Source organism: Lepidochelys kempii, chromosome 1 (genome assembly GCF_965140265.1).
Source record: "Lepidochelys kempii isolate rLepKem1 chromosome 1, rLepKem1.hap2, whole genome shotgun sequence".
NCBI lineage: Eukaryota > Metazoa > Chordata > Testudines > Cheloniidae > Lepidochelys > Lepidochelys kempii.
In genome coordinates, this window is record NC_133256.1 from 140890576 (window position 1) to 140915761 (window position 25186).

The 25186-nt window shown below is 40.8% G+C and overlaps 1 protein-coding gene across 1 annotated transcript in view; it reads left to right on the forward strand.

Annotated features, from left to right (window-relative positions):
- SMS (spermine synthase) overlaps positions 1-25186 on the forward strand; it is a 78414-nt gene that overhangs the window by 25603 nt on the left and 27625 nt on the right. Inside the window, exons 2-7 of the mRNA XM_073357304.1 lie at positions 6608-6728; positions 17735-17828; positions 20238-20302; positions 22367-22542; positions 24052-24206; positions 24991-25080. Of these exons, the coding sequence (XP_073213405.1) occupies positions 6608-6728; positions 17735-17828; positions 20238-20302; positions 22367-22542; positions 24052-24206; positions 24991-25080 (701 nt within the window). The remainder of the gene's footprint in view (positions 1-6607; positions 6729-17734; positions 17829-20237; positions 20303-22366; positions 22543-24051; positions 24207-24990; positions 25081-25186) is intronic.

A 25186-nucleotide genomic window follows, 5' to 3' on the forward strand; every position in this document is an offset into this window, starting at 1 on the left:
TGTATCTATAGGCATAGATTTCATAGGGCCATACTGCTATATCATGGGATATATCTACAAGGTAAGAGCAAATGACAGTGCGATCGTAAAGGATCAGACTTGCTGCTGTTGGAGCCATGTAGCTATGGACTACAGAGCACTGGTTTTATAGATTTGCAAGTTCAAACTCCTGCATCCAATACCTTGAACTGTCACAAGTTGTCAGGCATTCAGATTGCTCTTTTCCCAGGCCACTTGTATATTTGCATGTTGTGTGGAGGGTGAACACATACTAACACCCAGTGGCATAAATATGTGTGCTTATACAGTAGTATTTGCACAGGTATGATGTTTCAGACCATGCATATTCGGTGTCATATCTTACATTAGGTTTATGAATTTTTGCTTTGTAACTTAGTCCATGGGTTTATTTAGGAAAAAGTAGTCTTCAAAACTGGAGAAGTATTCAACAGTGGGGTCTTTGTGACACACTATACCTCAGGGATGGGGAAGGCACCTTGTAAACCCCATATTCATAATTTTTGTATAATTGTCATATTTCATATAAAGCATGCCAGGTAGGGACTCATGGGAAGGACTATGATCTGCTGAAAGCCATTGTTCTATCTAAATATGTATATAATTAGTGCATATGAAGTTATTAGATTGTGTTGTATGGTTGTCACTAAAATATGCTGTGAATTGGGGAATTGCCGAGGTATTAGATCCCCAGAAACAACAACAAGGGAGCTAACCAATGCCTGGGTGCATGTCCAACAACCATCAGCAGCCGTTGTCCAGCAAGGGAGTTACAATTCAGTGATTCATTTGCACAAGTCCACACCAAGGGAATTTCTCAATCTTGCCTGGTGACTCTGCCCATCAGACATACCTGAACTTGTGTTCTCCAAGCACATGGAATGAGGATATAAAATAGAGGACAGAGGCTGCATGGTTTGTCCTATATCTTCCCCCAACTATGCTGAAGGCAACAAGATCGGTAGCGCTGAGGAGACTAGTCCCCAGGCTAACAGGAAGAGCCTGCATATGAAAGATTGTAACCAACCTGTAGTATTCAGTGGGGTGAGAAAAACTTCTTAGTCCAGATTGCCTAGTCTAATAAGGTTGAGAATTTAGACTGTGTGTTTATCTTTTATTTTCCTTTGGTAACTACTCTGACTTTTGCCTATCACTTAAAATCCATCTTTTGTAATCAATAAGTTTATTCTAATGTTTATCCTTATCAGTGAGTTTGACTGAAGTGCTTGGTAAATCTGCTCAGGTTACAAAGGCTTGTATATGTCCACTTTCCATTGATGAAGTAGTGAACCAATTAATAAACTTGCATTGCTCAAGAAAGGGTTTTGAGCAGTTCAAGATGGCATATTCCTCAGGTACTAGGTTTGGAGAGGGGGGGATTTGGCTGGTGCCTTTCTCTGTGTGATTCATGAGTGGCTCTGGGAGCATTCATGCAATCTAGCTGGGTGTGGGGCTCCACATGCAGTTGTACTGAGTGTTAACATCATGTGGAGGGGTTTGCTGCTTGTCTCCAGTAAGGCATTGTGAGAGACAACCCAGATTAGTGAGTTAATGAGGCACAGCGGTCCCACAGTCCCTAGTTGAACCCCATCACAGTCTTATTTAATTTGTTTTATCTGACTAGCAAGAACTAAACAGATAGAAATTGATGTTGTATTCTTGGAACCATCACATTAATTGTGTTCATACCATGCAATGAGTTTTAAGGAGCTTAGTCTGTTTATCTTACAGAGAAGTTTAAAAAGCAACTTTAATTGTGGTGTAGGAGTACTTACAAGGAGAGAACAAACCAGAAATTTAGAAGGCTTTTTTAATCCACAGGATAAAGACATAACAAGATCAAATGGCTCAAAATTAAAACTGGAGCAACTCAAACTGGAAAAAGGATGTGTAATAAACAAGAGGGTAATAAACTATTGGAACAGATTACCAAGGGATATTGTTGGAAACTCTCTCTTACATGGAGACTTTAAATCAAGGTTGGATGTCTTTCTAAAAAAGATGGTCTGGTTCAGCTACAAATTATGGGGCTGAATGCTGAAATTACAGAGTGAAATTCTGTGGCTTGTATTGTGCAAGAAGTCAGACTAGCAGATCGTAATGTTTTTTCTCCTTAAGACAGTATTTAAATTAATTGATTTTTAACAGCGAGCAGCCTTTTGGCAACTGTAACTTCAGAGGAATGTCTGTAGCTATTCCAAATTGCCTCTTCTAGAAGCATATTGTTATGCACAGACTGGATGCTTAAAACTTATGCAGATGTGATGTCATTATAAGTAATAGTAATTCTTGTTTTGTATTCTTTGATATCTAATCCCTTGCAGTTCCATTCCTTTCAATACATAAATGCCAGATACTTGGATAATTATTAATTCTGTCACATTTTAAAAAAATGCAGTTTGTTAAATTTCCATGTGAACTATAGAGAAATTTCCCTGGCCTGAACTTGCGTCAAAATTTGAGCTGAATGGAAAGGCTTTCTTTCACTTGAGTTGCTGTTATGGTCAGAGGATACACTTTGCCTTGCTAGGGGTTGCTCAGTGTATTGATTCTCCTGCTCTGAACTTGGGTAGGGGGGCAAGTTCATTTATTTTTAAAACTGGGGAGTGGGGGGGACGAGGTGGTGGGTGTCAATATTCCAAATACTTCCTGGCTACCCAGTGGTGGTGATGATGCAGCTGCAGCATTCAAGTGAAGGTCTGGAATTCATTTAGGCATGTCTACACTTAGGGCTTGGCTACACTTGCGAGTTACAGTGCATTAAAGCAGCCCTGGGCGCCCTAGCTCACTACCTGTCCACACTGGCAAGGCACGTAGAGCGCTCCTGGTACTCTACTTAGGCGAGAAGATTAATGCTTGTTGCGCCTTGGCTGAAACGCCCAGGCATCAGGGTGAAGGAGGTGTTGCATTACTGCGCTCTGATCAGCTTTGAGAAACGTCCCATAATCCCCTTAAGTCAAGTAACCACTCTTCTCATTGTTTTGAACTTGCTGTAGGAATGCGGATATGCCTGTTGAAAGCGCTGTTTCTGACAGCCAGCTGCTTATCTGCTCCAAGACTAAGCAACCATTACTGTGGAATGCTGTGTGTGAGAGAGAGAGAGGCGGGGGAGGAAGGGCAGGGGTTTGCTGCTGTCTGAATTTACAAGACAGCATGCTGACATGCTCTCAGCCCCTCCAAAAACCCACTCTCTCTCCCCGCACATACACACTCCCTGTCACACTCCACCCCCTCCCCCCCATTTGAAGAGCACGTTGCAGCCACTTACATGCTGGGATAGCTATCACAATGCACTGCTCTCTGTGGCCGTTGCAAGAGCTGCTAATGAGGCCACGTCAGTATGCTTGTAGCTGTCAGTGTGGACATATTGAAGCGCTTTCCCTACTGTGCTCTACGAAGGCTGGTTTAACTCAAAGTGCTCTACATTTGCAAGTGTAGCCAAGCCCTTAGCTTCAGTATAAACACTGCCTACTCTGACAGGAGAAGTTGCTCAGTTGGCATAGGTAATCCACTTCCCTGAGGGGGATAAATAGGTCAGCAGAAGAATTCTCCCCATCAATTTTGCACTCTGTACACAGACCTTAGGTTGGCTTAACTATGCTGGTCAGGGGTGTGGATTTTTCACACCCCTGAGTGATGTAGTTATGCTGACCTAATTTTCAAGTGTAGACCAGGCCTTTTTGGTTTTCACTCTAATCTGCTGGCCTGGAAAGTGCTGTGTGTATAATTAAACTAACGAGGCACCCATCAGTTTCATTTTCATGTTCCTGTAGCACTCTTATGATCTTGTAGGAGGAAAGGAAAGAAAGTGGGAGGGAGATGACGACGGACGGGTGTAGTAGTGGGGAGGATGTGTGGGTGATGGGATGGACAACACAAGAGACCGCACCAAGTGCAGAGTCTAAATTAAAAAATGTGGAACCAGTTTTCTTGCCAGGGAGTGGTTGTACCAGTACTAGCAGGGCAGACAACAGGAGCAGGGCAGGGTGTTCAACACTGAGTCATGAAAACCTTCTTTCAAGCCACTGCTGTAAACACCTGAGTCTAGTCTGTGCTAGTGCTTACACCAATGGTGTATCTTTACTGCTGCTGCTGCACAGGAGGTATAAAAATTGCTAGTGGATATGAAGCCAGGGAGAGGCTCTAAAACTTCCTAGAAAACGTAGAATATGAAAGAAGGCAAAAAAAAGTTGTGGTTTTTTGAGGAGGGAGGGTAGAGATTGCATTTGATTATGTTTCAGCTATCATAATGGGAATAGTTAATTGAGCTAATTTGCCAAAGAAATTTGGAAATAAAATCTCCCCAGTAAAGTTTGAATTTATACCACCGCTTAACACTGCATGTATATTGTGGAGGTTTGGAGGGAGAGTCCACTTATAGTTGTGCATGTGTGAACACTACACACGAGTCAAATTAGTAGACATGTCAGCATCCAAATTCTTCAGTACTTTTTAGTACAGTTTGTTTTTTCTTAATTCTAGTTAAGCATAAATTGCAACCCAGGGAATGTAATGAATGAAACCTAGAAGATAAAAGGAAAATGTGAACTCTTGCTTTGTTAGCTCTAACATTATTTGATCTTTATCTAAAAGGCATTGCCTTCCCAGCTTACTACATTTGGCAAGAGAGATGAATCACATCATTCTTGTTGACAGGGAAAAATAAGGGAAATATTTTTTTGTTCCTCTCTAGTATTTCAATTTCTTTGGTAAAATTATATGGATGATAGCCCACATGTCTGAGTACAGCTTTTACATAATAGCAATCAATAATCAGGTTGGCAGTTTAGTCTAGTGGTCTTTGTACTCGGTGGAAGATAGGGGTTCCTAAGTTTTAGGGCTTGTCTACCTGGAGAAACTGACCAGCTAAAGCAGAGTAATGGTTGAATAAAGTCACTTTAACTCTGGAATAGTGTCTGCATATAGCTATATTGGCTTAGCTATAGTTATAATTATTCCACTGTAGCTAAACAATATATTTCTCCGTGTAGACTAGCTACTTGTTTTGCTATGCCTGTCTTGCTGAATGGTCTTATGGCAACAGAGGTTTAATTGGGGCTTGATATCTCTCTCCTTTTTTTTTTTTAATTGAAACTTGTGGGTTATGCTTTGAGGATTAATGCTATGTACATCAGAACCTGCGTTGTATGACACTTTTCTGCCAGTTTTACACTGAGTCTCATATAATTTTACCAGAATCACTAATTTAGCATGGATAACTAATTCCAAGGTCAACTAACTTCTCACAATTTAGTTTAGCATTTCACTCTTGATACAGCTTCTAAAATACCATAACGAGGAAGCAAAAGATGCAGTCTCTTTATTTTATGCACACTAGACTTTTGTGCTGTAACTTGTTTGTTTTAGCTATAAAAGGATGATTACTGATTTACAAAAGTAGATTTATCTTTTTTTTTTTTTTTTTGGAGATAACAGAGCAAACGAGTCTCAGATGTTACTTGCATTAAACTCAATGGGATCACACTAGGGATGACTTTGGACAAATGTTTATGTATATTGGATATGAACTCTAGCAGAATAACTGGATTATAGTTGGCAGGTTATAATGGCTTCCTCTTAAATAAGGGAATGACCATTCTGCTCCTCCTGTTTTCGGGATTGTCTAATTAATGTAAGTAAATAACTGAGGGAACCGGCTCTAAGTAATTCCATTTTAGTTTAGATTTGGCCTGTGAAAGTCTACTAAACTCTGTAACATCTCTAGTTTGATGACTAAGGCCCTGAGCCTTTATTGAGTTCTGTGCAAACAGACCTCTCTGTACCACAGACAGGGATCAGCGCATAAATCAGTAGAATGATAGAAAAGTGATGACCAACAGAGAATACCTGCAGATTGAAGTCTCTGTTGGAGGGCTTCTTGACAGTCAATTTAAAAATCTAACTCACTGTTGGTATTGGTGGTGGTGGTGAGAAACGTGCATTAGCACTTATTATTGCTTTGTATCCCTTAGCTACAAATTTTCACCTTAGAGTTTCCCTCTTCACCTGAGGAAAATCGTCTTTTTGTTCCTAAAAGGAACCAGGAAAAGCTTGGCTTGTGTCTGGAGTGGAATTGGTTGGATCATCTTGCCCAGTCAGTCATTGTTATTAGAGAGAATGTTAAAAGTCCTAACCTGGGAAGAATACTAAATTGCGAGATCATCCAGTACAGTAGCTTCTCTATTATTAGGTCTTATCATAATTAAAATAGTACAAGTCTGGAGTCTTGCTATCATGGTGGTAGAGATGGTTGAGTAATAATATTAATCCTATTAAACTAGACACTTTGCCCTATGATCACCCAACTCTTTATAAAAAAAAAAAAAAAAGTCTTATGGAACTTCCTTGACCAGAAAGATGTCATAAAGGAGGGGACAAGGCACCCTCATAGCATAAGATTGCAGACTCAAAAGCCACTGCCTTAGTGGGGGAACAAAGGCGGTCCAGAGTATAGCTACCAGACTGCTGCCAAGAACTACAGAACCTTTTTAAAATATACATAAAGCAGCAGGTGTGTGTAGTAAACTTAACGTTTGTCTGAGAATGTCTTAACTGACTGTATTTTCCCTTCCTTCCCTTCATCTTGCAGCTGATTGCAATGCCGTTCTTAAAGGTCTACAGCCTGTTTTTCAAGAGCAGGGAATGACAGAAACAATTCATAACTGGGAGGATCATGGTTACTTAGCAACTTACATCAACAAAAATGGCAGGTGAGTTGGATATTGGACCCTGGGTTCATATTCTGACCAGATGAGTGAAGTCATCTATGAGCATAGTTATAACTATGTAAGAAAAGCAGCGTTAACACCATCTGAGCTTCTGAAAGCAATCTATAAAAGGAACCGTATATCTGAAAACCTCTGCCCACCCCTTCATCCCCAAACAAAATAAAACCCCTAAAGGAACAAAACAGTTGGGTACTGCCTGAGACTTAGTTTAAATACCGTACTTAACTAAAACTTTTTTGAACATTTTAAATTTAGAAGGTGTTTTACTGTGTCCTTGTTGTTTTCATTTTACCTTCTTCCCTACCTTTATTTATTTCTTTCCTTATTCTAGATCAGGGATCGGCAACCTTTGGCACACAGGCCGAGATGGTTTGTTTACCTGCTGCGTCCACAGGTTCGGCCAGTTGAGGCTCCCACTGACCGCGGTTCGCCGTTCCAGGCCAGTGGGGGTTGTGGGAAGAGGTGCAGGCCACGTGCCAAAGGTTGCCAATCCCTGTTCTAGATCATGGTGTGTCTCTTCCTGTTTTTCAGCCGCCTTATTTTTCTCCCCTGTCCACACCGTACTTGCTTTACTTCCTTCCCTATATATTTTTTTCTCTTATTTTATTTCTCCCTTGTGGGTCCCGAAAGGATCATGGAGTCTCCTAGGCTGAGCTGATCTGCCTGCTCCTTTTTATTTCTCTGTGTGTGTGTATGTGTGTGAGAGAGAGGAGGAGAGGGGTCCTCCTGTTGTAGTGGAATTAAATTAACCCAAAATTCGTCCAGTTTCATTGCTGCACAAAACTCTGAACAGTAGCAGTGAAAACTGACCACCCTAATCAGTTTTACCCTCGGTTGCAGCATAGGAAACATCTCAGAAACAGACAGCCAGGAACTGTTTCTCGTCAGACTTAGGACAACCTGCATTAAATCACTTAACATTCCCACTGTGAACTGAATGCCATCTTTGCAGTCAAAATGGCTAGGGTTTTTTTTGGGAGGGGGGCGGGGGGGAATAATGAGATCATAAATTCTGCAGAAATCCAAAGTTACACTCCTTCCAGCTCCCTTTGAGAGAACTTCCTACTTGCCATGGATTACTGTATTTGAAGCCCTGCCATAGTTTATCACTGCTGCTTTAAACTCAGGATTATCAATTTTCCAACGATAAGATCGTTATATGTTTAACCACGTTTTAGCTTTAGAAAATTGCAGCATGTGAATGATAGATGTACTAACTGAAGTGCATTTTCTGGAGAGAAGAAAAATGAAGTCCCCAGGGCTTCTGTTTTTCCCAGATCTGAAGAAGAGTTCTGTGTAGTTCAAAAGCTTGTCTCTCTCACCAACACAACTTGGTCCAATAAAGTCACCCCTCTTGTCCCTAGATATGCTAACTTGGTATTTTTGCCCCTTTATTGCCATTGCTTTTGGCTATTTTACAAACCCATCGGTGATTTCCCAAAAAATATGACTGGGACACGCTTTCATATAAGCAGAGCTAATTGAGACAAACTAATAAATAAAACCAGGCTCAGTTTATTCCCCTTAGCTGCTTTACCATGCAGAAATATATATATATATTTTTGAAGGACTGCATATTTAATATAATTGGCCTATTTGATGCTTCACATCACGAATTAGATTAGCTTTACTGCGTTCATGCCTAACCATTTTGTAACTTTGGCTCATCGTTGAGGGCAGAAACCAAAAGCTGTGCAGTTTGACGTGGTTTTTATGCTTTGTGGTTTTTGTTTGTTTGCGCTGGCTTAGCTATGCTAATCTAAATGCAGTGGTGCAAGCTCAGAGTATAGAGATGTTGCAGTTTATCCTAGTTTGCAAAGTGAGAAGTGTCACCATGGCTGTACGGGGTTTTCTTGTGGGACTTATTTTCTTTCTTACACAATTTTGAGCTGTACCGGTGCAAAATCGCAGTTTACACTATGGCAGGGGGTTTGTGATAGGAGCTTACATACACTGTTATATCAGTTTCGCTACACAGGTACAAAAATACTCAGTGCAGAAAAGGCCTTATATCTTCCACTAAAAAAGATGCTTCTTGAATCTTCTGTTAGCTAGGCTAGACTGCAGCGTGCTCTCATTCTATTTTTTTTTTTTTTAAACTGAACCCTCTTTACTAAAAAGGTTAAAAGGAAACTCCAAATTTTGTAACTTTTGTTACAGCCCATTAAAACATTTGTGGACATAGTTATACATTTAGTCAAATGTTAGCTGGACTTAAGGAAACTCTGAGGCCTTGTATATACTAGAATGTACTGCTTGAATTATACATATAGAATTTGTATGTTAATAAAACAATGCCTTTAGATTTACAGGTTTCAGAGTAACAGCTGTGTTAGTCTGTATTCGCAAAAAGAAAAGGAGTACTTGTGGCACCTTAGAGACTAACCAATTTATTTGAGCGTAAGCTTTCGTGAGCTACAGCTCACTTCATCGGATGCATTCAGCAATAAGAAAGCTTATGCTCAAATAAATTGGTTAGTCTCTAAGGTGCCACTAGTACTCCTTTTCTTTTTAGATTTACAGTTAGCAAGTTTGTACATTGTTCTGTCATGCAGCTGTAGTTTGACCTTTGTCAAAAGACTTTCATATTATTCCATTGGCAGTGGCTGGAGTTAGTTACCTTACAAAACTATTTTGGCTTTGGTAGGAAACCTTGTAACTCTGATAATAAGGCCTAAGTGGAGGGTGCTGTACTCAGATCCATCTTGCTGAACAATGTCTCCTCTTTGTGAGCCTGAATGAGGAGCTTTCATACTGGATTGCTGGGTCTTGTCAGGCACAAACACTGCACGCTGAGTGGGAGGTGACGCCCAGGAGGGAGAATAGCCAGCCTTAATATCAAAGTAATTGCTTTGGGTAGTTTCAGTACTTACCTATGCCCTGAACCAGGCAATGAAAGCTGGGCCAATGCAGGGCCACATGCAAAAGTGCTAAAACTAGAAAAACGAAAATGTTTTGAACAACTCAGATATATTGGTAAACATTGTGTATGCAATACAAACTCTGTAAAATGAGCATGCTACTCTTTAGTTGTAATATATTAGAGATTCAGACTATTACCGTTGCTGTCGACAAAAATTTATCTGACAAAGAAATTATCTGAACTGCCCTTTGGAAAGCTGCAGCTGTTAAATGAATCAGAGTTGATTTGCGGATTACGCCACACTTTCCTGTTGTCATTGCCAAAATAACAGAGCTGCGTCCTTCTTTGTCTGAAGTTAAGCTAGCAAAAGTCACATTTGGCAACTCTACCTGGTCCATTTAATTCATGATTTACTCTGACAAAGAACCTAATTGAAGAAGGCTCACTTGAAAAATATTCACTAATCATTTTGTCCACACAAATGTAGGGGAAATAACCATTCACACCCCACACAGAAGCAAGACACTGCCCACTTTAACCAATCAAATCATTGCCAGTAGTGGTGTGAATGAATATTTTCTTTGCTGTACCAGCCTCATTGACCAAACACTGAGCTGGCAAATACACCAAAGTGCATTGTGGGACTTCAGCAATTTTTGTTTCTGACCAATACTTTTAAAGTCACTTATGTAAATTGCATTAACTTTTAAAAGGGTGCCTTGTGTTAAACAGCACATTTCTACCTGAAATGTTACTGATTCTCATTACAGGTTGTGCATGACATTGTAGGGAAAATTATTACTGCACTTTCAGTGTATTTTTACTTTTTGCGTATGTGCTGGCACCTTCCATACAGCAACTGGACAAGAAACTAATGATTAAAAGAAAATGTAAAACTTCGAAAATTGGCAGAGGAATTCAGGGTGAGGGGAGCACTAAAGGTAGTACCTGTAACTGCTCGAGGTTTATTTTTTTTTAATTGATGGTGCCATATAAATGAATACTGTATCTTACTGTGTTGTAGTGGCAGCTTTGATAGCGTGTGTGGGTAAACTTGAGATTTGCATGTGGTGTCTGGGCAGGCAGTGTATGTGGGGAAAGGGGGAGGAGTTGCTTCAAATCCACACTCATGGTCTGCCTGCACAACTGTTTAAAAGCAAAATCCCTCTTTCTCATTTAAAAAAAAAAATAAAAAAAAAATGAGCTACTTCTCTGAGTAGCTGTGACCTTCACCTTTTTTTAAACCTCTGTTCAGCCTTGGAACACAATAGAGCACTGGGATTTTATTGGCATTTGTGTTCTGTAGATTATGATTCTGTTTTGGCCTACAGCAGGAGGGTGAAGGATTTTTTTAATCTCATGTTAACACCTCTTTAAAAAAGGCTAGTCTGGACACTCTCCAAGCATTTGTTTCAGGGCTTGTCTTCACATACAGCGCTATAGCAGCGTAGCTGCAGCACTTAAGTGGAGACGCTCCTACACTGACGGGGGAGCTTCTCCTCTCCATGTAGTTAATCCACCTCTGCAAGAGGTGGTAGCTATGTTGTGGGAAGAAGCTCTCCAATTGACATAGCACTGTCTACGCTGGGGGTTAGGTGGGTGTAACTTTGTCACTCAGGGGGTGGATTTTTCACACCCCTGAACAACTTAGTTATACCGTGGTAGGTCTGAAGTGTAGACCTGGCCTCAGGCTATAAATTGTGTGGTTTACCCTCGGAATCATCCTAGAGTCAGAAGGCATAATCAGATGTGGAGTCACTTTCTAGCCCTGTCACTGTCTCTTGTAACATTGGGTATATCTTAAATTCCTTCATTTTCCCATCTGTATAATTAAAATACCTACTATGCAGGAATGGTGTAGTGATGGCTTTCATTCATGTTTGGTAAACGCTCTGAAATCCATTGGGAAATACTAATAGATGTGCAAAGTTTGAGACATTTCAATGGTATTATTTTAATAAATCAATCAGGATTGGCTTCTGTCCCCTCCCCTATTATGAGGAATACCTAAGTGACAGAAGACAACATTTTAAAAGTGACCTGTCTAGGAAAATATTTAGGCTGCTGTATGATATGCAAAAAAGGCCTAAAATGGGGGTGTGTTGTGTTGTCTCCTACTCTCCCCCCCCCGTAGTCCTCTTTCAAGCCTTAATTGAAAGGGTCAGGGTGCTGAATCCTTAGCAAAGTGGACTCCTCTTTCAGTTTTTTTAAATTTAACAGGAGTCAACTCAAATCTCCATCCCACAGCTTCAAGTGGTATAAAAAAGTCACTTCCTAGTTCATAAGTATAAAGGAAATGAAACCTGATGAACTGATGACCTCTAATGTCCAACCACCCCAGCAGACGGTTGGACAAGACAACCAACGTAGGCGAGACCTGACTGTTAAATGTTAGAACAAATAAAACAAGTAAACCCTGCTCCGATGAGGTATGCATGCTCTCACCCCCCCCAAAGGGGCGAGGGGGAAAAGCTCTTATGTGATTCCTTCAACCTGTGTAGAGAGAAGGGTGGCTGGCAGGATCCAGGCCCACAGCTTCAGCAGCACCAAGGCCCCATGGCTGAGCCAGGCTTCTGCTCAGAGTCTACCTCCACTACCCCTTAAAGGGGAGAAAGACTTGCTTGACTTGGGCTGCTTCTCATCTCTTTTCACTATTCCTCTACACTGCTGCCCCACACCACTGAAGATGAATTTTAATTACAGAAGTAAGGTGTAGGAAAGGAGAGTAAAGCATCTGATATTACTGGAAAACAAAATCTTTGTATATATGTTCCTGTGGGCAGGGAGTGTCACTTCAGGAGCCTCAACCTGATAGACCCCTAAGTGCTACCATAATAATTAATGTTTGACTATTTCTATCTTACAGACTACATTGGCTGTTTTCAACTAGTCTCGTTATTAATGTAAAAATTAGTCTTGTTTTAGAATTTACAACATTTAAACTCCAGTATTAATCTACTTTTCAATCTTAAAAATTGCTGATCTTAGAAGTGACACCTTGAAAACTTCTCTAATAATGTAGGTTTCAGAGTAGCAGCCGTCTTAGTAAGTATCTACAGGTCTGATGCAATACCATTTCAAGTTGCTGAAATGTCTCCCTTTGATTTCAGTGAGCTTTAGATCTGGCTCCAAACAAGAGGACTGAGTTGGTGGGATGTGGTGGTAAGATACTGGGTTAGATTCTGCTCTCATTTGCTTCCTGATAATTTTGTGACTTAAACTAGTAAGTGTGGCTGATTAAAACGCCCGCCACCCCCAACCTTTAAGTGAGAGGACTCTAGCCCATTGAGTCAATTGTCCCCTTCTCATTGCCTAGCCAACTCAAAGTTAGGTCTAACTTAATAGTGGCAAAAATTTGTTTCCTTCTCTATAGTCAGTATTTGTTCAAGAAAACTGAACAGCTTTTGATGGCAGCCACCCAATGGTTACTTACAGTGTGATATCTCACTGCTCTATCAAAAATGTCATTGCATTTTTGGATTCCCTGTGTAAGCTGTATGAAGCATTCTCATTGGATGTTGGGTGGTGAAGCTAGCCTGTGCTCATTGGCAACTCGGGGAAACTGGTCTTAGCAGTATAGATAACACCGGTAATAAGAAAACACTTGCCTTAGGAGAGAGGATGAACTTTGAACAGAAATGCATAGTAACTGTTTTTGATTTTGCTGAGTCTTATTTACAGCGGAAGCTAATGAGTCTCCTGGCCGCACCCTTGGACTGCTCTGCTGTTAATGGGTGTTTTTCTAAACATATGATTGCAGTGGTTTGACTACATCTGTTTTCAAGCCTGCCTAGTTTGTGGACACACTTAAATCAGTTTTAGCTTAATTTGGTAAAAAAGTAAATCAGTAACCAGCAGGGGTTTCCATCCAGCTAAGCAGATTTAAAAACTAATTTTAGTTAAACTGGTGCAACTTGCCTTTAGAAAAAGGCTAAGACTGTCTTCTGTTTAGAGGCAGGAAGTATGGGCTAGGTTTACAAGTTGAATTATGGACCCTTTGAACCACTCAGATGCCAGTTTGCGGAAGAAAGGAGGTATGACAGCAATCTTCCACTCATGTGAAGCCTAAAGGATCCTGTGGTAACAGTTAAAATAACAAATAGATAAAATCCACATAGGTCTAGAAAAGCCTCTGCTTTATATTCTAATACCTGCTGTAAAATAGCCTTGCCTTTATATTGTGTCTCTATTTTATAAAAATTACAAAGTATGTATGTATGTATTGAGGAAGCAGCCCTGGAATGAGCCACATTGGAAGTGAAACATGGCAGTTGTTAAACAGTAATAGCAATGCCTCACTTCAGGACAGGAAATTGAAATTACAGGAGGGAATTTGTGTGGAGGAGATGACTACCCAAATTAATAATGGCCAATGGGTGGTGAATTACCTCCAGTTGTTACAGTATGGGGATAAATTTCTGAAATGGCACATTTGATAGTGCAGCATTCTCTGGCACCATGTTGAAGCATGGGTTTAGTACAGAATAGTAAGAGTGCCACCTAGCTACATGCTCTAGCACTATGGGTGGTGGTTAGGGGTTGGTTTGAATCAATTGACTTAAAAAGTCAACAGGAGTACTTCTATTTAAGTATTTGATAAAAACCATGTAGTCTCCTGGACTGAAGGCATTGTACATACCTATAGGGCTAGTCTATAGCATGCTTGAGCAAGCATGCTTTATTAAAATCCCTTTCTGTAGTGGAGGGTGTCCAGCTATTGGAAGAAGTTGTCATGCAGGCTTCTGCATCCATGCTTGACTGTTTCTTTCCAGCAGGATTGTTGCCAGCCAGGGTTTCTTTTGTAATGTGCCCAGAGTGCCTTAAGAAACAGACCAAGAGAAAGGGCTAAAAATGCTTTTAGGGATACACATGCATAAAGGCTAGAGAACAGTAATGGCAGCTCTTTATAGTGCTGTTTTTTGGGAAAAAGAGGAAAAGATCACAAATATTTTCAGTCTTTTATGTTTCTCCCCTGATATGTGGCCTGAAATCTTGAATGTCAAAAATTTTGACCATCTCTAGGTTCTTAACTTAATAACCTCTCAGTCATATATAAAAGTTATCATTTTCTGGTAGTGCAAAACTTGCTTATACTATAGCAAATCCTGCTTTGCTGGAGCCAATCTCCTGCAAACTTTTACCAGATCCTAGCCATCCCACTCACGAAACAAAAACCACTCCAGAGTTTCCTGGCTTTGATGTTGCTTTTATAGCATTTGTGTATAGGCAATGCTACAGTGTGCAGAATCTTGCAAAAACACCAGCTCTTACACCCAAGCATTGATGCTGGTGGAGTGTTCAGGGCTGTCAAAGTAAAATGTCTGATGGGCTGACTCTGCCATATAAGAGTGGCTGGGGGGGATGGTGAATCTGAAGAATAGATGGGGACTGCAGTGGCAATGGTTGCTTTAAAAATAAATGGCGTAACTTGGTTGGTTTTTACTGTTGTACATATTTCTGGAAAGCTGGAGAAAGTCTCACTGTGTGTGCATTGCTATTGCTCATGTCCATCAGTGCACTGAATGTGCTTATAACTAAGTTGCTGTATTGAGGATTTTCACTAACATTTTACCATAGTGTTGAGATGGAAGAAAAAACCAAACCGTTATTAGAACAAAGTACCTGTGAGTGCCTTCTCCTAAGAGAGTTGTAATGTCACAGTGTTTCTAAAATGATGGAACAACATCCTAGTGACTAAGCTGGTGGTTTAACGACTGCCATGTTTCACCTCCATTGTGGCTTATAATTACAAGACAAAGATGAATCTATCACTGGAATGGCCAAACTTACTGACCCTCCGAGCCGCATACAATAATCTTGAGAAGTTTGAGAGCTGCAAGATCTGCCGAGGTGCTGGGCTTCTGGCTCCACTGCCCCTTCATGGGGCTAAAGCCTTTTCATTCCCCTCCCTGCAGGGCAGAAACCCCTAATTCTACCACCTTGCTGCAGGGCAGATACTCCGAGTTTCTTCCCCCTTCTCATCTGGTAGGCAGAGAATGCGGGGTGCGTGGGGGGTCCACGAGCTGCACTTTAACTGTAAAAGAGCCACATGTGGCTCACGAGCCACAGGTTATCAACGCCTGATCTGTCACATCACTGTTCATCTACTTTCCTCCATCAAACAGAACTAGCAGGTTGCTTATTATGCAAAAGTTATTTACTAGATAGTAGGAGGAAAAAGACTGGTCCATTGACTTTGATGAACCATGGTTTTAATGGTGTTAGTTTACAGATGTCTCATAGATAGTCTTAAATATTAGTGGGAAAGGCCTTGAGTGGACTGTTTCTGATACCATCTGGTTCAGATGAAAACTATAAATCTGCATATTTTAAAAAGTACTTTACAGATGTTACTGTAGATTTAAAAATAAAATTACTCCAAAGGGGATATGCTGCATATCCTTCTCCTAAGTCAGGTCCTGTAATAGAGACTTTGGTGAACTGAGACATCTCTTAAAGGGACTGGAGTTCCATCTTAAAGGCCTTCTCTTCTTTGCTTAAAAAAACCCAACAAACCTAACAAAATCCCGCTGATATCCAAAGCAAATGGCTGATGGATGGCCTCTAGAATAGAGCAAATGGTTTTGTTGTTGGTTCAGTGCATGTCATCCATGGCCTCTTCCTTTTTAGTTTTTAGGGTAATCACTTTAAGGCCAAAATTACTGGAAACTTTTAATCACTTTAAAAGTTTCCAGTAACTAAACTAGCAGAAACTAGTTACCCATTCTTACTTAGTACTTGTTTTGTCACTTAATTGTGTTTGTTGCCCCCCCCCGCCCTCCCATAAAATACACTTTGTATTTCTTATGAATAGTCATTAATCTGTTAACATGAAAGCTGTCTGCATGAGGTGGCTCTAATACTTTAAGTTCTCTTGAAGTGAAAGGCAAGGGAATAGCTAATTGTTTTCTGAAACTTGTTTTGTTTTTAAGTATCTAATTATAACTCTAAACAAATTCTCATATTCAAAGAATAGAGACTGATGTGCAGTGTATTTTCCCTCTTGTTATGTCTGTGTTGGTTTTTATGCACTGCTGTGGTTTTGTTTGTTTTGTTTTAAGATTAGTTGTATGATCTTTAGGGGGTGGCTGTCATGCTCCTGCCAACTCTGTATGTTGTTCAATTACTTTTTGAAAGAAACAGAGAGAGAAAATCATTATTTGACAGTGGAGCTGGAAAAATTACTAGACTTCTGAATTCATAGAATATCAGGGTTGGAAGGGACCTCAGGAGGTCATCTACTCCAACCCCCTGCTCAAAGCAGGACCAGTCCCCAACTAAATCATCTCAGCCAGGGCTTTGTCAAGTCCGACCTTAAAAACTTCTAAGGAAGGAGATTCCACCACCTCCCTAGGTAACGCATTCCAGTGTTTTACCACCCTCCTAGTGAAAAAGTTTTTCCTAATATCCAACCTAAACCTCCCCCACTGCAACTTGAGACCATTACTCCTCGTTCTGTCATCTGCTACCATGGAGAACAGTCTAGATCCATCCTTTTTGGAATCCCCTTTCAGGTAGTTGAAAGCAGCTATCAGATCCCCCCTCATTCTTCTCTTCCACAGACTAAACAATCCCAGATCCCTCAGCCTGTCCTCGTAAGTCATGTGTTCCAGTCCCCTAATCATTTTTGATGCCTTCCGCTGGACATTTTCCAATTTTTCCCCATCCTTCTTGTATTGTGGGGCCCAAAACTGTACTCCAGATGAGGCCTAACTAATGTAGAATAAGGCAACGATCACGTCCTTCGATCTGCTGGCAATGCCCCTACTTATATATCCCAAAATGCCATTGGCCTTCTTGGCAACAAGGGCACACTGTTGACTCATATCCAGCTTTTCGTCCACTGTAACCCCTAGGTCCTTTTCTGCAGAACTGCTGCCTAGCCATTCGGTCCCTAGTCTGTAGCGGTGCATGGGATTCTTCCATCCTAAGTGCAGGACTCTGCACTTGTCCTTGTTGAACCTCATCAGATTTCTTTTGGCTCAATCCTCTAATTTGTCTAGGTCCCTCTGTATCCTATACCTACCCTCCAGCATTGCATTGTATTAAGAAATAGTTTTTCCTCTTGGTAAACTACAGTGTTGTTAATAAATGAAATCCTAATCACTATAATTTTGCTTTTTAGTTTTTCCAATCTGAGAATTTACCCTCATGGATTAGTATTGGTGGATCTGCAGAGCCACAGTGATGATATTAAAGGAAGAGATGAAATTGATCATGTAAGTATACCATTAGCCATCTCAAAGCATGTAGAAGAAATCCTAGCAGTTTCTTTGAATATGTCAGTGTGGATCCCACTATAGGTGAATGTGTCCACAAGATCTGAGTCTTTTGAATAGCAGTGTCTGTTGCAGCTGGCCATGCATCCTGTACCTCCTTGTGCTCTCAAGCAGGAGTAAAAGTGGCTGCCACCCTCCCCTCGCCTCTTACCACCTGTGGCAACAAAATAAAACCGTGGTGTCCAGCCCACTATCTCTTAGTGTTGGCTAAATCTTCTGCCTGACTCTATCTATCTGATTTAGACTCAAGAACTAACACTCTGTGTGTGTGTGTGTGTGTGTGTGTGTGTATACATACTTGCTCTAGTATACTGATAGAACTAAATCTTTCAGGATGTCTTTTTGTGGCCATATGAGGCTACTTAGGACATTTTACCTAGCTAGATCACCAGATGGCTGGTGTACCTCTCCCTCCAAATGTGAAGGCCCACTCCACCGGAGCACAAACAATGTCTTCTGCCAGTTTCAGGAATATCTACAAGGCAGCAGTGTGGAGTAACCCACTGACTTTTGTCAAACTTCATGCCCTTAACTTAGCAGCCAGGTCAGATGCCAAGTTTGGGAGAGCTGTACTGCAACTGCTGTTCAACTGAAGCGCTTTATTCCCACCACCCGGAGGTGACACTGCTTAGTGGTAGTGCAAACTTCCATATGCTGCTGTGTCTTAATGCCAAGTTGGAGAATCAGCTACCTTTTTACTTAGAATGAGAGCCTCTGTATGCCCATTTGATCCTTGGCCTCCAGGCTGATACTGTCAATAAATGTGCCAATTGTGGTTATAGCTGCTGTCATGTGGATACTATTCACTAGGAATTGGGCTAAGACTGCTAACTTCACATGGTCATAAAGTTGACCAGATCTGTATTGGTAACTTACAAGTGAAAGGCTGTGTGTCATTACTTTTCTCTTGAGATACCCAGTGTGACAGGGTGTGTAAACACCGCATTGAAAGGGCCAGGGCCAGCGTGGGCTCTGTGTGCTAAGGTAGCTATGCCAGTCATGCATGGTAAAGAGGAAACTACTATCAGCAAGGGGGAAGTCCTGAGAAGGAAGTGGCTGCTGAAGCAATAGGAGGAACCTCCCAATGCCAGAGATCCTATACCTCCCTTGTGTCATTGCCCTCCCACTCCCCTCCCCGCCCGGCTCTGCAAGGAGTCAGGTGAACCTCAGAGAAGCCCAGGAGGGAGAGACTGGCATGGCTACCTGGCCAAGAGTCCATAAAGCTGCTACCCAGGCACCCCCAAAGTAAGGTGGTGCTACTGACCTCTTTCAAACTCAGCCTCAAGCCTAACGCCTTCCTTCCATCTAAACGCAAATTGTGTTAACTCAGGGCTTGGACCCAGGCTCTCAGTACTCCACGAGCCCGAGTCAAGCCAGGATCCAGGGTTTGAGACCTGTTGCTTTACAGGGTAGACACAGCCCAACTGGACTTGTGCTTTGGGAGTCCACCAAAGGCATTCCATGCTCCCAGATGCTGACTTTCTTTGTCCTCTTGACAGTCAAGTGTGGTGGTTAGTCAAGGTTTCCCACACTGCATCATGAACCAAGGGTTAGAGCGGCCCTGTGTTGGGAGGGTACTAGGAAGGTTGGGTGACTGGACTCAGGCCCACATAATGCAGTGTAGATGCTGGTTGGGACCCAGGGTTTGACAATTCCTAACCTGGGGTTACAAATGAGTTTAGACACTCAAGCTGTAAGTTAACAAACCCATGGACTGCTAACTGGAATTCTGCTGACTCTGGGCTCTTACCCTTTGGGCTCTTACCCATACACAGCAATTAAACATCTGTGGCTGGCTGGGTCAGCTGACTTGGACTTGTGGGGCTATAAAATTTCTGTGCTGACGTTCAGGCCCAAGTCTGAACATCTGTACTGCAAGTTTTCAGCCCTGCAAGGCTGACTCAGGCCAGCTGACTCGGGCTTGTGGGGCTCGGGTTGTGGGGCTGATAAATTGTGGTGTAGGTTTTTCTAGCTCAGGTTGCAGCTTGAGTCCTGGGACCCTCCCACCTCACAGGGTCCTAGAGCCCCAAACCCAGCCTGAGCCGGAAGTCTACACTGCCGCTGAACAGTCCCACAGCCTGAACCTGGCGAGCCCGAGTCAGCTGGCATGGGCCAGCCACGGGTGTCTAATGGCAGTGTAGACATGCCCTAAGGTGCTGGGGCCTGGACTGGGCTGGGCTGACCTGTGGGTGATAATTGGGCGTGACCAGGGGCCTCAACCCAGCTGTATAAGCACCACAGGGAGACTCTTTTTACACATTATTTAACACTATTTCAAATTACTGTATCGTGGGTGGGGAAGTGTATTTCTGAACTTCGTAAATTCAACATCTTTCATGTTTCTTACAGCTACTAAATAAGATAGAAGAAAGAATGAAAGAGTTGTTTCACAGCAGTATCAAAAGGGTAAAGCGGTATGTTATTTTTAATGTATCATCACCATTTAACTTGATTTACGTTAACATTGAAAGTGAGTCAAATCCTGCTTTGTTACACAGGTGTAAGTAGGGTCTAATTCTTCTGAAGCCAGGGAATCACTCTGGATTGACACAGAATTTGGTTCAACGTTTTGATCCTGTAGTGTAGTGGACAGGTCTGTGGACATACCTTTTGATTTACTGCTAATTTTTCTTTCTAATCCTCAGATTTGTTCAAACAAATGCATGTATATAAATATATTTTTGTATAATTTTTTGAAAAATTCATATGGCAGTTAACTTCTATAATAAATACCTGTTCAAAGAAACACTGTCAAGATTGGTAGGCGCAAAACTGAGTTCTTGGTATATAACAAATTCCACATTACTTTTTTTTTAATAGGAGATTTTTGTTTCCCAGACACATTCTATAGTGCTGTCTAGTACTGGTAAGCAATCCTGTTGTAACGTACCAATAGCAACTATCTCTGCTGTGGTGGAGTTTTGTAAGGAAACTCAGTTTCAGGTTTCTAAGAGGCTATTAAAATCACCAATAATAAATTACTGCCTTTATCTATATCTATATATAATTTTTAGAGAGAGACACACACAGTCTGTTATTGGTTTGTTTTGTGTTTTTTTTTAAGTCTGAGCATGTCTGCTTTCTCAATACCTATAAATGTGGTGGTTTTATTTCAGAATTGATAAATATTGCCACTCGGCTTGTTGTTAAAATTGTACATAGACTAAGCCATTGTGTAATACTTTGCATACTATGTAATAATTATGGTACATGAAGAGAGAAAGGGAATCCAAAATAAAGAAAAAGTAGTTTGAAATATTTTCATAACAATTGAGTTGAATAAATAAAAAATCAGAGAAAATAGCATTTTAATTTCAGTTTGATATTTTGATGTGGTCAAATGGAGAGGCTATCTTGTCCATGTGTGTTTATTTTATAAGGACTGCAAAGGTCTTTCACTCTCAAAGCAGAACAGCCAGAAATTGCAGGTCCTGATTTTTTTTGCCTTCCCATATTTGTGCTTGTCGATGTATATTTTTGTACTTTCTCCCACTGTGTACTGCCATCTAGTGTCTCTCAGAAGGTATAATTTTGACTTTTGTCCTTTAGAATCACTGGACATTCAAAAGATCAATTTATATTTTCAAAAAGCTTAATTTTCCTAAATATGAAACAAATTAAATCAGTGTTTAGACGGTCTTGCACAGAAGAATATAACAAAAGCATTTTGATCTGTTGGTGTCACCTTAACCATGAACGCTGAATGTGAATTTGTCTTTTTAAAGCTAACTAATTTTTTAAAACTGAACTTATACTCGATTAAGAAATTGTAAAATGACTTACTAGATTCATCCAACTTTGAGGCTGCATATCTGAGCCAGACTTTCAGAAATTAATGCAAATTCTGGTGGAAACATCCAAATGTGTTTCACATCTACGTTAAGAATAAAGGCAGGCAGTGCTTAAACTTGTTTGGTGTCTTTTTGCCCATGTTCTGCATTTGTGTCATTAATTTCAGTTTCTAGTTTCAAATTAAGTGTCTAGTGTTCCACAAATCCTCTTCCCCAGGATAAAAGACTGATTCACACACAGGTTGCTAGAGTAGTGCTAAATTAAAGTATCAACACGCAGATTCTCCTGTAGACACTAGCAATCCTTGTATATTTGACTGCTAGCTAAAATATTTCAAATAACCTTCATGAGCATTACACACAAATTGGAATAACTTCGTATACAGTGCAATTTTACTGAATACAAGAAAAATGTAAAAATCACATTGAAAATTTTTATTTTTTGTATGAATGCTATTTGGATTGTATTTTCTTGCAAAATCGTAGATTAAACGTGTATTTGAGTTGGTGTCCACAACATTCAGTTATGTAGTACTGCATTCCTAATGATGATAAGAAAATGTTAAGTACTGTGGGGAGGGAGAGCATCTCTCATGTATTGCATTCATGCTAAATTAAAGGAGAATGAGGAATGTTCGTTAACTTTCAGAGTGAATCGTGAATAGTTTTTGTTTTCCCCTTCCTTAGATTGCCAGCAACTGTGAGAGGAGGAGCCATTGATAGATACTGGCCCACGGCTGATGGGCGTTTGGTAGAGTATGACATAGATGAGGTTGTTTATGATGAAGAGTCGCCTTATCAGAATATTAAAATTCTACATTCGAAACAGTTTGGGAATATTCTTATCCTCAGTGGGGATGTTAGTAAGTATAGTTTTTTTACAATGTGCTGTTGCTCTAAAGCTGTAGGTCATTTGGAGTCTATCTTGTCAGAACACCCCTTTGTTAGTTTCCCTGCAAGTAAGAGGTTGTGTGGATTTTTTTGGGGGGTGTGTGTGTGCGTGTTTTAAAGGCACCTTTTTCAAAGTATCAAACAGAAAGTTTCAGAAAATGTGTAAGTGAAGAAAACTCTCTTATATTTAACCCTTTCCCACTCCCCAGGCTATGCAACCTCTGAGAGTTACTTTAATGGACTGGAAAGCAAACTCAGTGATCTATCTTCTAAACAACTGCCCATTATTTTAAAGGACAAATGAAATGATTTTCCCTAGTCTGCCTTAAGGTTTCATAACCTTGTTAGATGGCTTATTTCCCCCTGTAAAATATTTGGGCCTTTGGCGACTTGCTTTCTACTTGTTAACTAATTTTCTTTGGTTGAGGCCAGCTAGGGGTAGCCAAATCTCAGCCTTTTAGCAGTCTCAATCTCTCCATCAATACTACTTCTTCGAGTACTTGTACATGTCCATTCTGATTTGGGTGTGTGCATGCCCTGAGCACAGCTGTCGGGAATGTTTCCTCTAGTGGTATCCGATGGCTTAGCTCTGGCACCCCCTGGAGCTGTGTGATCATAGAACTGATATAAGGGGCCCGCTGAGCCTGCGCTCTTCAGTTCCTTCTTACTGTCCGTGAGGGCTGTTGGAACTGCCTCTTTGCGTTTGCAAAGTGCCTTTAGTGGTTCTCTCTATAGTTTTCCTGTACATAGTTTCTTAGTCTAGTTTTTAGTTGTTTTAGTGTAGTAGGGGTTGGGCTCCTCTCCATGCCCGGAGAGGCTGTCCATCCCTCCCCCAGTACCGGGGCATGCCTCGGTCACTGGGGTTTAAACAGTGTGCTTCCTGTGGCAAGCCTATGCCTACCAGTGACCCTCACTTAAATTGTCTCAAGTGTCTGGAGGAGGGCCACAGGAAAGAACGTTGCCAGATCTGCCGTGATTTCAAACCCCTCTGGTGCGCTTTGCAGGCATCGTGTAGACAAATAAATAAATATATATAATAAAATGATAGCCCAGGGAACTGCTCAATTAACTGAGGTGTAAGAAAAAGCCAATGAATTAGCAGAGGGTATGCAGTAATGCCCCCACCTGCAACTGGCTGCTTGTGGTTATATCTGCACAGAGTTCACTGACCCTAGTAGGGGTCATCATGCAGATCTACCCATGCAGAGTAAATGATGGGATGGGAACCAAAGTAACCATAAAAATTCCATGCAGGAAAAGCCCTTAGTTCTGGCATGTCCTCACTTTGGAGAGCTGGACTTTGTAACGTTAACACTTGTAAGTGTTGGTGTTTTTGTTCTGGAAGAATATAAAATCCATGCTGGTTTTCACACTGACAATACACAGCATTGCTTTTAAGATGCATCTGGTCTACTGTAGTTAGTAATTAACAGACTTACAAATGCAAAGCTTCTGACCAACTTTCTCTTTGTTACTTCCAGATCTGGCAGAGAGCGACCTGGCATATACGCAAGCCATAATGGGCAGTGGGAAAGAAGACTTCACTGGGAAAGAAGTGCTGATCCTAGGAGGTGGTGATGGGGGTATACTGTATGAAATAGTCAAACTGAAACCAAAGATGGTCACCATGGTGGAGATATCCTTTCAACAAATGACCATTCATGTTAATAATCTAGCATACTCTTCCTTATGTATCTTGGGACCTCAAGTTAAATGTCCCTTGTATGAACTTGTGTTGGGAGACTGGTTCTGTCTAAGCCAAAAAATAGGAATGGTTTTAGACCCAATCACTACAACATGCAGGCATTGACTGTGAGATCTGATCCTGGCCAAGTTCCTAATCCAAATCGTAGCTTTCGAACAGCATTTTCTGCACTTTGAGTTGAACCCTGATTTCCTTATTTAGGTAACTTAAAGCCATTGATGTCAATGGGAATGTCACCTGATTAAAGACTTCAGGATTTGGTTCTTAATGATGATGGCATATGTCAACCGTATCCTCTTTCTCAGATACCAGTTAAAGAAAATGATCCAAAGGTGGCTTCATAAATAAGATTTCAAAGTTCCATTTTCCAGATATGATTTGCTATTAGTCACTGTACATAGCAAATTTCATTAGTCTATAAACCAAAATAATTATCATCATCATTGTATTAAAACAGTACACTTTTAAAATGTATGGTAAATTATGGTGCCAACAATGCTGGTTGGAAAGAATTTTTTTTTAATATAAATAATATCTTAAACCTCTAATTGAGGTTGGGAATGAATTCCTAATCCTAGATGTTGCAGTAAATATGTATTACTATTACTATTCCTCCATAAGATTGACTATATCTCTTTGATAAAAGGATAAAACCCCCAAAACTTTGGTTAATGAAAGGTGAACAGAATTTAATGTTCCTTAACTAACATCAAACATTGACCAAATGGTGATCGACGGGTGTAGAAAATACATGCGTAAAACATGTGGAGATGTCTTAGACAATCTTAAAGGAGAATGCTATCAGGTAATCTATCTGTTGCCTTCATTGCAAGTAACTTTTACAAATGAAAATATGATTTAGATCTAGATTTAGATCTGGCAATTTATTGTTTTGGGAAGTTTTTTGTATG